The sequence below is a fragment of the Etheostoma cragini genome, chromosome 21 (genome assembly GCF_013103735.1).
Source record: "Etheostoma cragini isolate CJK2018 chromosome 21, CSU_Ecrag_1.0, whole genome shotgun sequence".
Classification (NCBI taxonomy): Eukaryota; Metazoa; Chordata; class Actinopteri; order Perciformes; family Percidae; genus Etheostoma; species Etheostoma cragini.
Window position 1 is genome coordinate 8,246,528 of NC_048427.1, and position 11,792 is coordinate 8,258,319.

The 11,792-nt window shown below is 40.3% G+C and overlaps 1 protein-coding gene across 1 annotated transcript; it reads right to left on the reverse strand.

Annotated features, from left to right (window-relative positions):
- Nucleotides 1-73: 73 nt before the first annotated feature.
- LOC117936957 (protein phosphatase 1 regulatory subunit 1B-like) lies at nt 74-9,736 on the reverse strand. The gene is made up of 5 exons (XM_034860507.1): nt 9,371-9,736; nt 3,817-3,900; nt 3,500-3,572; nt 1,210-1,338; nt 74-1,099 (listed from the first exon to the last, which is right to left on the reverse strand). The coding sequence occupies exons 1-5, from the start codon at nt 9,482-9,484 to the stop codon at nt 966-968; spliced, it is 534 nt and encodes a 177-aa protein (XP_034716398.1). The 5' UTR covers nt 9,485-9,736; the 3' UTR covers nt 74-965.
- Between the last annotated feature and the right edge of the window lie 2,056 nt (nt 9,737-11,792).

The window sequence follows — 11,792 nt, forward strand, 5'->3', positions numbered from 1 at the left end:
TTTGTGATTTGTTGGATTAGTCGGATATTATTTAACCTGGTCTGCTGTGGCTGTGACAGCGCTCAAAACGTCTGTAAGCAAAGTCTACAAAGTTGAAGATAGCCAATTGAAAAGAGTTGTACTGACTTTGGAAGCAGCCCTGCATTTCCTTAGTTAAATCCCAATAAGGAATGACTCTGCAATATACAGTAATTGTGTACTGTATCCTTGTCACAATGTAGTATATCAGGTAATATAGGGCACCATATCTGTCTATCACATACAATAGCCTTGGGACCTTGTTCGTAATGTCTGGTCAAACTGTGAGACATAATATCAAATAACCATATAACGGCCCTCACATTTTTATGCATTTCGACCATCACACTACAGATAAAATAGAATCTTACATTCATGTATAATATGCATAAGATGGTTTATAATTATTCTGAGCTGTGTACATCATCCGCTCTTTCCAATTGTTCTTGAGATGTGTGTTTTACTACCAGTGTCATTATGTGCCATGCCTTGTACACCATGTCAATGAAGATGATTCAAAATCAGATTTTTTAAACTTGGATATAGTTTTCTGGAAAAACTACCCAAAGTCCCAGAATGCTGTTGAATCCTGAACCTAAAAAAACAACATGTATTATATGAAAAGGCAGTTCTCATATTTCTTGTGCATTGTCCTTGGCTGACTGGAATTGCAGCCCTGGCCAGACATTAAACTTTTCCATATACTTGGTCATTAATATTCTGACCTTCAATGTCTGTCTGTTTTCCTCTCTCTCTCTCTCTCTCTCTCTCTCTCTCTCTCTCTGTATCTCTTTTCCAAATTCAACTTTTGTCACATTCATGCACAAACTCACAGATCCAAATAACACACACCCATGCAGGCACACACACAATGCCCGTACAGTACGTGTGCAATGAAACACTGTTCCACACTTACACGGTATCTCCATCTGAGCCCTATTCTTTTGTCATTCTCCTTTTACATCCTCTCTTTCTCTGGCCTCCTCTGTGTCTCCGTGGTGACGGCTGAGATGACCACTTCCTGTCAAACTGTCAGGTGGAGAACACTGATCCCTGAGAGGTTTGCTTTCTTCCTTTAGATCTGACAAGAAAAGCATTTCAAAAGTGTAAGCAATGTCGCACATTGTGGCACAAATGCCAGTATATAAAAGAGAAGTGGCATAACATGAAAGACCGTCCAGTGTGACCCACCTGTAGCTGAGGCTGTCTGCTGGCTATCTTTCTCGCGTTCCTCCTCTTCCTCCCCAGAAGAGGGATCCTCTTTGTCCACAGAAGACATGTCTAGGGAGGCCAGGTGGGTCTGGCACATCCTTTGGACAGCTGAAAATACAAAACAGGATAAAGAATAAAGGAGCACTGCGCCGATTTTAAACATAAAAATCTATTAATGGACAGAAGATGGATGGATGAATGTGTGGAAGAGATAATTTATGGTATTGTTTCTATATTCTTTTTGCTAATGAAATCTGCAATAACTGTTTTGCCCAATTTGGGGCGACAAAAACAAGTTTTAAACACAACATTGACATATCACATTTTAATTTGGTATGGCAAACCTTTTAGCAAACACTTGCTTATTTACAGTGTTTCTGGTGGTGTTTAAGCTTTCATCACTCTTTCAGACTGAGTAAGATAAAGAACATTAGATTCAACACTTTGTAACCCAAAAATGTTCCATATAATTTCTGATAATTTAGTAAGTGAAGGAAACGACCATGAGACGATCCTTGAAAATATGACAATGTTATCTGCATATATTGGCTGTTGGAACGAATTCGGAAAGTAGAATATAATTCAAATCAATACTATTCGAATGCTGAAATTTCTATTCAAATCAGATTTTTTTTTTTAAATAAATAGGTTGGCTCACGTTAGCTAATATCCCTCTTCACATCTCATGTCTGATGAACAATATGTGAGTGAGAAAAACAAGGCAATGTGATCTAACGTTACGTACCGAGTAACAATAATACAGGAGGGAGTGACAGCCTGCGGCTTTATCAATAGTTAGCTCGTTCTGGTTTCCTAAATGCTACACAAGTTATGGGAGCTTAGCTGGGAGCTACATGGAGACAGCTAAAGTTAATGTTATCTGCCCCACAGCTGTTATAGTTAGCTTGAACTTCATATTATACCTTCTAACAGCTGTATTCTCAGTAACGTGACAATCTGCAAGAAACAAGTTGCTTTGAAATCACTAAAACTTTAATGGCAGCACCGTTTGGCTTAGTTATCAATGTTGTTAGCATCGGGGCTAACACTATTGTTACTTAGTTTATCACAAATCGTTTCAGGTGTGCTTTCTAAGATGATGTCATTTTAATAACCGAGCAACGTTAGGCATTGGGCGCCAGGATAGCTCAGGTGGTAGAGAGGGCGCCTATTTATAGAGGTAACTCCTCAACGCAGTGGGCACAGGTCCGTCTCTGACCTGCAGCCCTTTTCTTTGCTGCAGGTCATTCACCCCTTTGTCTCCCCTCACATCTTTTCAGCTGTTCTGTCAAAAGTAATTGCAGACAATACCCCAAGAAAATCTTTAAAATAAAATGCAATGCACCATTCAAGGCCAGGCTGATGTTGGAAGTTCCTCTAGTGGACAGAATGTGTAACAACAGCCACATGCTTACAGTGGCATTGACAATGCATGCGCCTAAGTATTGTAGTACATATTAATAACAGGCTGCATATAAGCATTAAATATTATTTGAATATTTAAAAAATAACAAATGGAATTTGAATGGTATTATAAAGGAAGACTGACAGCTCTACTGCATATCGAGGGATGTTCATATGTATCATTGTTATACTGTACATATGATTAAAGGATGAGTTATAATGGATTGAGCTAGTGGTTCAATAAAAAAGGAGAAATGATAAGGGGCTATGAACCTATAGTAATAGTTATTACCTCTGCCACTTGTTTACTTTATAGTAGTTTTACCCAAAGTAAAAGGTGAGAAGTTAAAGTTGTTAATATGTGGTTGATAGCTAGAATTTTATCTTCTGAAATGAAGAGATTGTGTTTATTTACAAATGGTGTAGGCACGTTGTTCAAATGCAATTCATCACACCAATACACTTTCAGTAAAACAATGTAGACATTGATCGTAAGGGTAAAACAATTATGTTTTTGTGTGTTTAAGTTTGTGTGACTCTGGTTGTAGCCGTGTATATGTGACACCATGTTGCAGCTGTGTGCCCATCCTATAATCCAGGATGATCCAGAACAGACTCACAGCTGTCTCTGCTCGTAATCTCACATAACACGCACACACACACACACACACACACACACACACACACACACACACACACACACACACACACCTCACTGTGTTTTTTGGATAAACATATTCCAAACAGATATAAACCACATGGCAGCTGCTACAGCAGAATTGGATCTCACAAATTATTTTATTTTGTATCACTTGTTATTTGAATTTGAACACACATTTAATTATATTCAAAACAGTGCGTTTACCTTTAAGCGAGGGTGGCTGGTAGGTTGTGTGAACCAGGTTGGCTTTCAAGGCTCCATTTTCCCCCAGAACCCACTACAGAAGTAAAGCATACAAATTACGGTTTACAGATTATCGGGTATGTACAGTAATACCCAACACTAGGGTGTTCTACAGTGCTGTAGAATGATATACATCTTGGACTATAGTAAATTGTTATTATTTCATAATATTTTAAACTGTTAACATCATATTAGAAAGGAAGATGAGACATTCCTTCAAGATGAAAAAACTGCAAAACAATAGAAATAAAACAAATAGTGTACACCATCTGGTCTACCTGGTGAGGGCCGATGTCTTCCTCTGGGGATGGCGGTTCTGTCAATCTAAACAGTGTGGCTGGTGTCGGCCTCCGACGTCGAATCTTAACAAAGAGAGAAAGAGAGAGTCTATCAAACCATGCTATGCTAAGCAAACCCCTAACACAGACAGCCCCACAAGGTCAGACTGATACCAACAGTATTTTATGTAGCCTTGTGGTTCTTGACGTTACGTATTGTCTCCAGAGGATTTTTTTCTGTGACAACTATGCAATGAGAAAATGCACATCATTGCGTAACAACATTTGAAATATTTTTGTCCAGATTGTTCCTGAATGTGGAGTACATCTTGTTATAGATGGCGGCTGCCTGGATTATTTAAATGTGCGTAGTATTAAACTACATGTTCCCATCACTTGGTCGTAATAATTTAGGTTTTTCAATTATTCTGTCCAGTGTGTTATTTCACCATCAAATGCATGTCCACTTCTACTTAAACTGCCTTGAACAATCTTGCATCATACTACAAAATAATAATAGCCCTCTTAGCATGACTCAATGGCGGTGGGTCGTTCACAGTTTAAATATACGTGTTTTGTTTGTTAATTTATGCCATTCACCATCACTTATTGGTGGAGAGTGTCTCTCCAACTAAAGCAATTTTTCAGTTACTATTTAAGTATATAGCTATAACCACACTGTGCAAGTTTGCCAGATCGGGTAGCAGATCTGTAGTTCCAATGAGACATAATGGGACAATTCTGCCTTCAACCTGTGGGGGGACCGAAGTGTGAAAAGTTCTCTAGGTTTGCTTTAAAGTGCTCCTTATGTGTAATGCATCAATAATATAACACTACAGGAGACACTGTGCATAATAAGTACTCTACTTTTAAATACATTCTGTTGCCAATACTTCAGTTTTTTTCTGAAAATGTTATTTTCACCTATTGTTATGATTTAAATCCAAGCGACGCCAACCCTTGATTATTTATAGTAATATGATTAACAATAATAAAACACTTCCTTCTGACTAACAATAACTAAGTGTTATGAAATATACAATAGATGCATCACTCTTTCTCTCTATTTTGTAACGTGTTATGGTAATAAGATTGTTGTGTGTACAAGGGGCTGCCAAGCCAATCACAGCTGAGAGAGTAGGCATAAAATGTGTGGGTAGCTTTGGTTGACTCTGGAGTAACACAATAGCATCCTGCATGCCTCATTCTGCGTGCTGAAATCATACATATTCATCATTCAGACAATGGAACTAAATACGCTGCCCGTTGTGGGGGAACAAATTTAAATATGAATTACAAGGCATCCAATTACAGGTCTGAAATGTTTCAACATAACAATTAGTTAATGCAGCACTCTAACAAACTCATATAGACACACTTATACACACATCTCTCAGGGGAAAAAACATGTGCAGGCGAAGGTAAGCCCCTGTCTGAGAGCCTTTTCAGACACAGTGAACTTTTCTGAGTGTTTTGTTAACATTGTTATCAGAAGGTCAAGCACCTACAGGGCACACAGTATTTTTTATCAGGTTGTCACCCTACATGTCTGAAATGCCTATTACGGTAGTACCTGTGCCAGCTCAGTGAAGCTGCACTGCACGGCTGCCGGCTGGTTTGAGCTGTAACCGCCTTGTTTCCCATTTCTCAGCACATACAGCTAGCTGGTATTTTGCTTGAATAGGCTAAATATGATGACATAACTCTATCATAGAGCCAAGTGAGCAATAACCTCCTGCATTGTAGAAATACGCTACTATTAGGGATTTGTTTTGTTCAGAGTGGAGTTAGTTTGTATTTGTATGTATTGAACCTGTAGTCACAATTTGTTGCACTGATATTATTACTGGCCCAATAATGTTTCAATCATTGAGTTTGGTTTAGGATGATGGCTCACAAAATATATGATATAGATGGCTTTACAAGCTATTTTCACAAGTTAAGGGATCACGGAAACTTGTTTTTAGGTAATTTGAGTTCACAACGATCTCTAATCTAATAGCTAACTGTGAACAAAAACATTAATTAACATGTCTGTTTCAATGGTGGTCTTACCCCACAAAATACACAGTGTGAAGCATATGTCTATCAACGACAAATCATTTAGGGGATTGCTCCGATGCAACCAAAATACTTTTTTACAATACACCAGAGGACGTTTTTCTCCCATCCCGGAACGCTGTGTGGACTACAAGACCCTCTTCCGCAGCGCTGCAGAAGAAAGTCTGGCAATGCGAAACTAGATGTGTTTAAAAAACTATTTAAACAGTAAGGAAACCCACTATAAACACTTGTCATACATCTTTACAGTAAAAAACTGAACTTTAAAAACAGCACTAATGTTTTATACTGTTAGCAGCACACAGCATGTGTGCATTCACTGAAATATCATTCAGGGTTTTACACACCAAAATTGTGTTGTTGAAGGCTGTTGTGTAAAGTTACGTATATCTAGTAATTCATTTTGGTTCAAGCAGTCTCACAACACCATGCCGTGGCCAGTGACAGTGAGGACAGATGGACGAAATACTACTCCAACTGGGCATGTCTGATGCATTGTCTGTTCAAATTTTTCTGAGAAAAATCCAGCAAAAGCTAGAAATGTAGCAGCTACAACCTCACTGTCACTTCAATGTAGTGCCTGCATCATAAATCATTAATCCCCCACCTTTGTTCGGCGAGGTAGGATGACCTTCGTGGTTACATAATGTTCAACTTCAATGCATTAATCTGGTAGTTTATATTGCACAATGGCAACACTGGGTGGGTGCAGTGTCCTGAGGACCCCTTCATAAAGAAACAACCTATCCACTTAACAATTAAGACCATGCAGTGAAACATAAATCCTTTGCAGTATTTATTTTTTGACAAGGCTTTCAATTTATTCCGTGAATAATCCTGTGTAGAGCTTGATTTGACGTTCAAGAAAACATAATGAGATAGACTGTTGCCATGTCATTTGATTTCCAGGGAGGATTTTTTTTTTTTTTAATAAATAAATAAAATAGGTGTGAGTTGATTAAAGAACATTACCCATTTTTAACCCTTATCAACCAGACAGAAGGACTGCATATATACACAGACTACACCTGGAATTTGAAACTTCCCGTTGCAAGTATCTACATTTAGCTGAAGTTAAGATGTCCTATTCAATGGAAAGCAAATGTGTTATTTCCTGTTTCCAGCTAGCCAGACATTCTCAGCTGGTCTGGTACATTGTAAATAGAACAACTGTGTTAACATGTGCGGAATGAAGTATGCTTGGTTGGGTAGAAAAGGCCCTACTGGACTTTTGATCTCAGATTGCCTTCTGCTGGCTGGTTTCAGTCACTATCAGTGGGAATGTCCATCAGGGTCCACAGAGCCTTTGATAAGGGCAACAAAAGGACAAGATACCGTTGAGCTAACCTCACAGGGCTGCATAAGAAGGCTATCGATTTGAAAATGACATTTTTGGCACTTTTTGTAGACTCTTGAGCAGTCAAGCTTGATGATTCGTTAATCAAATCCTCAAAATCAAAACGGTAGATTATAGGGCAGGTGACAAATGACATGTGCATTTGTGAAAGTTGAATCTCCAGGGTGGTTTGGAAAACAATTGAAAAAAGCATCTGGTCAGCTACTGTCAAAGTCAACTAGAAATGAGAACCATTTCCCAGAAGCAACCACAACATGCTAGGGTCAATAATCAAGGAGAGTGGTGGTTGGCTACAGTCAGACACATCTCAAGTACAGTTGAGTCTCATCCCACCTGACATGACCATTAGGCCGTTAGGGTGGCAGCCTACACTGCAATGGTGAGTAGGGAAATAAGAAAGAGAAACAACAAACAGGGGTTATCATGCAGGCAGCGTAAATCATGCATTATCAAAATTAATTTGCAGCCAAATCATCCCCTCAACTGGATTTGTGGTATGTTAAGCATTGAGGAAATTCCTCAAATTGCTGCAGATTTTTCTCCGCTAGGATTTTCAGCAACAGGTGATCTTCTAAGGAGAGTTAGGGTGGCTTTGGTGACGGTAAGATGTATCCTAAGACATATAATGAGAATAAGAACATTTTTTGTGCTTCACCAGGGAATGCTTTTGCTTTCATTCCCATTATATTTGTGCCAGAAGATTACAGTCTTAAAGCAAAAGAAATGACTCAGCTCAAATAATGCTTTTAATGATCATTTAAGGGTTGAAACGTACGTAGAAAAGGGTCAATAATCGAAGACATTGGCATTAATGAGCAACCCTTGTAAATCCTTTCCGGTTAGTTTGTTTCAGTACAATGACAAATTTCCACTGGATTATTAAATCAACACATTAGTAACAGTTGCTTTAACCCAAATAGTGTGCAGATGTGACACATTTGGGTTGCCTAAAAAACGCAAATGAAGAAATAAAGGGGTAAAGAAAGTAGTCCAAAGCCAGAGAGACTGCAAGTTAAACTGTAAACAACAGATGTGTGAGAAATATTTCAGTGCCAGCTATTATTGATTTATTAGTTTATTTTTGCATTTTAGCCTGAAACGAGCTCTCCAAGCAGATGCACTGTGAAATCTCAAAATCTTGGGAGGAAATGAGGATATTGCACCTGGTCTCTAATAATATCTCCCTCTGGGTTTTCTGTCATTAAGGCATGAACGGCTTTTGACTCAAAAGCGGAAGAAATTAAACCTTTAATTTGCTGGGGGAATTGTGTCCAAACGTTATCTCAGTGTTACACAAATATCCTTTATGGGCTGTTACTGCTGGAATGTAAATGCTAGCTGCATCCATACTCCACAGGCCAACATTATTCCTGTTCACACCGCACTATTTCACTAACGTAGCTTGTGATGTCAGCATGTTTCACCTGCATTTGCTTTGGAATCGTTCAGCATTTATTGCACTTACCACCTCTTCATAAAATATGACTAACAACGTGACCTTCTATATTTTGTTTCACAGATGTGGTGAGGGCATTATTGCTCAGGCACATAATCTCCCTTTTAATACAACTAACGGTGCTTTATCCCTCACTTCCTGCTCCTCCGCCTCCTCTTCCGCCTCCCCGGCTACTTTTGAAGGGCAGAGATTCCTCATCACTTTTAGGGGCTTCAAAAACTGATGCTGCACAGCTCACATTAATCCCAGTGCTGCCCGCAGACAGAGTAACACCCAATGCCCTGCAAAATTGTGCTAGACTGGTTATGTAACTGTCTGTCAGTGGCCAGACCTGATGCTTCAGATGCTATACAGAGGGTGACACTCATTTTTGTGATAAAAGTCAGGATAAAAGTTAAAAGCAGACATTTTGTATCATTACTTTTATCTGTTTTTGTCAGGTAGCTTGAAAGTCTAACAGTAGTGTGTGTGTGTGTGTGTGTGTGTGTGTGTGTGTGTGTGTATGTGTGTGTGTGTGTGTGTGTGTGTGTGTGTGATTAGATGTTTTAGGCTGCACAACGACACAAGCACATAACAGGTTTTGGTATATGACCTAAGTTTGACCTCATTCTTACACACACACACACACACACACACACACACACACACACACAAACACACACACACACACAGGCTCTTACCATTTCCACCTGTCGCGGGTCCAGCTGGGTGGGCACGGAGGAAGGCACGGAGAACTGGATCTTCCTCCTCGCATCTTTGTCTGCCTCCGTGTCTCCGGGCAGCAGCGGGTCCATGGCATCCAGCCGGTCACCTCCACAGCAAAGATGTCCAACGAATAAAGTCCCGTTACGATTGAACTTCCTGTGTAAGCTCTGTATGACACCCCAAATGACAAAACTGTAACTGAACTCCCAACAGTCCTCTGCTCGCTTTGGACTATTGGGTTGCGTTTGACAGCTTCCTCCTCTCTCGTGCCTCTTTCTGTCGCCCTCCCTCCCTCACACACAAACACACACACAGACACACACACACACAGTCAATATGTCTCTCGCTCCCGCAGTGTCTGCACGGACCTGTGTTGTGCGTGATGAGGACAGGAGAGGACAGGAATGCATGGGTGCGTGCAGCAGAACGTGCTTGGTTCAGGTTTGTGATGCTTTCAGTTGTCGTCGGAAAGACTCGTGGCCATTGCTATTCAAACGTGGCCCATATTAATTTCCCTTGAGAAAAGCTGAAAAGAAGACGTTTCTAAAACTGGTAGTGTTGACACAAACCATCATACGAATACACATTAATAAGAACCAGTTTACCCACTGATCCCTGTGCTCAATGTAGAAAACTATGAGAAATGGAAAACACTTAAAGGTCCCATGATATGGGGCTCTATGGATGCTTTTACATAGACCTTTATTGTCCCTTCACACCATATTTGAAGTCTCTTTCTCAAAATTCAGCCTTGGTGCAGAATTACAGCCACAAGAGCAAGTACCACAATGAGCTTTCCTTAGGACGTGCCCCTGTTTTTGTACACTGTGTACAAAAACATTGTAGGCCTACACAGTGTCCATCCCAGCCAACACAACATTGCACATACAGTGTTCTACACACAAAACAGAAGACTTTACTGTACAGTTGAAAAAGAACTATGCTGCATCCTCTCTTCTGTTTCGGGCAGCACCTCATCCACATCACAAGCAATGTTTTCCCTGGAAATACTGCCCAGCATGTCAAATCCAGCCATGAAATGCATCAACTGCTACATCTCCACGTGTGTCGTCCATAGCTTGGAGAGAGGTACAAGTTTGTGGATGAGGCCAGGCAGAAAAATAAATCCCCCATAGGATTGAGGAATGGAGAATATGAAGGGAGATAAACAACTAAAAAGCGTGGGTGAGCAGTTAACCACAGCAGCCCGGTGGAAACTTACGTTGTCCCAAATGACTATGTAGCCTACCTGAGCTGCTCTGGGCCGTCTATCTGATCTGGTGGAATGAGTGTGTTGTGTAATGTGTCCAGGAATGTGATCAGATGGGCAGTGTTGTAGGGGCCAAGGCCAGCATGGTGATGGATGACGCCGTGGTGGTTAATCGCTGCACACATTGGGATGTTCCCTCCGCGCTGGCCGATAAGATTCCCTCCACTCTTTCATCTTTTTGTGAGGTTGAATCCATCCTCATCAATGAAGATGAACTGGTGCTCCACTGCAGCCACCTAGCTCAGGGACTCTCTGAAACACACATGCATGACAATATCAGAAATAGACATGGGATGGTCAATTTTGTGAAGCACATTCATTATGATTACAATACTAAAATATGCATAATGTACACAGCGTTGAGAGTATGCATCACTTGTGGGACTGTATAAACTAACTTTCTGAATGGGCTTCAAATGGCCCCCTGTGGCCCTGCTTCATCCTCAGATTACTTCTGCGCACAACACGGTCCATTGTTAATAAGCTTACCCTATCAATATTTTGAAATGTTTTTTTGTTTTCCATTATTTTTCTTTGTATTTGCCATAATGTTATGATCTTAGTTAGCAGAACCATGCTCATGATTTCAGTTTCCTGTTCAGGGGACTAAAGACCACCTTGTGTTGGTAATCAGTAAAATACAACAAAGTAGGAATACATTTTCCAAATACTTGAAACATGCTTTACTTTTAAAGTCCTACCAGACAGGCTACAGGCAATACTGGACCTCTGTTCTCATTGAAAATATGTATTGATATGCATGCTGAAATTTTCCAGTGAGATTTCTGACCTTATTTCAGAAAGTCCAGATGATGGATGCTACAGTGTACCTGCTCAAATTTGGCTGTACTCTTTGCACAGCCTCCCTCATTGTTAGACCATTGGTTGACCACATGGTCATACAAAGTGGCTCGGATCTCATCAGAGATTACGGTCCTTGGCCTTCCTCGTTCTCGTCCTCGTCCTCCCCGTTTTCCTCCACTTACTCTCAGTCCCCTGGTTCTGGTTCTGCTTCTGGCTCTGCCTCTGCCTGTTTCCAATGTTGGCATCCATTGCTCCAAAATAGAAGAGCTCACCCTTTTATGCTAAAGTTCTGATTGCCAATTGTAAAACTTTGCCCATGTGAT

Bases quoted from the DNA above. Each gene is read 5' to 3' on its own strand.
- LOC117936957 (XM_034860507.1), bottom strand. From the start codon at position 9,484: ATGGACCCGCTGCTGCCCGGAGACACGGAGGCAGACAAAGATGCGAGG. The intron at 3,901-9,370 runs GTAAGAGCCTGT...CTCTTTGTTAAG, and splicing joins ACCCGCGACAGGTGGAAATG to ATTCGACGTCGGAGGCCGAC. The intron at 1,100-1,209 runs GTGGGTCACACT...TTTTCTTGTCAG, and splicing joins GCAGACAGCCTCAGCTACAG to ATCTAAAGGAAGAAAGCAAA.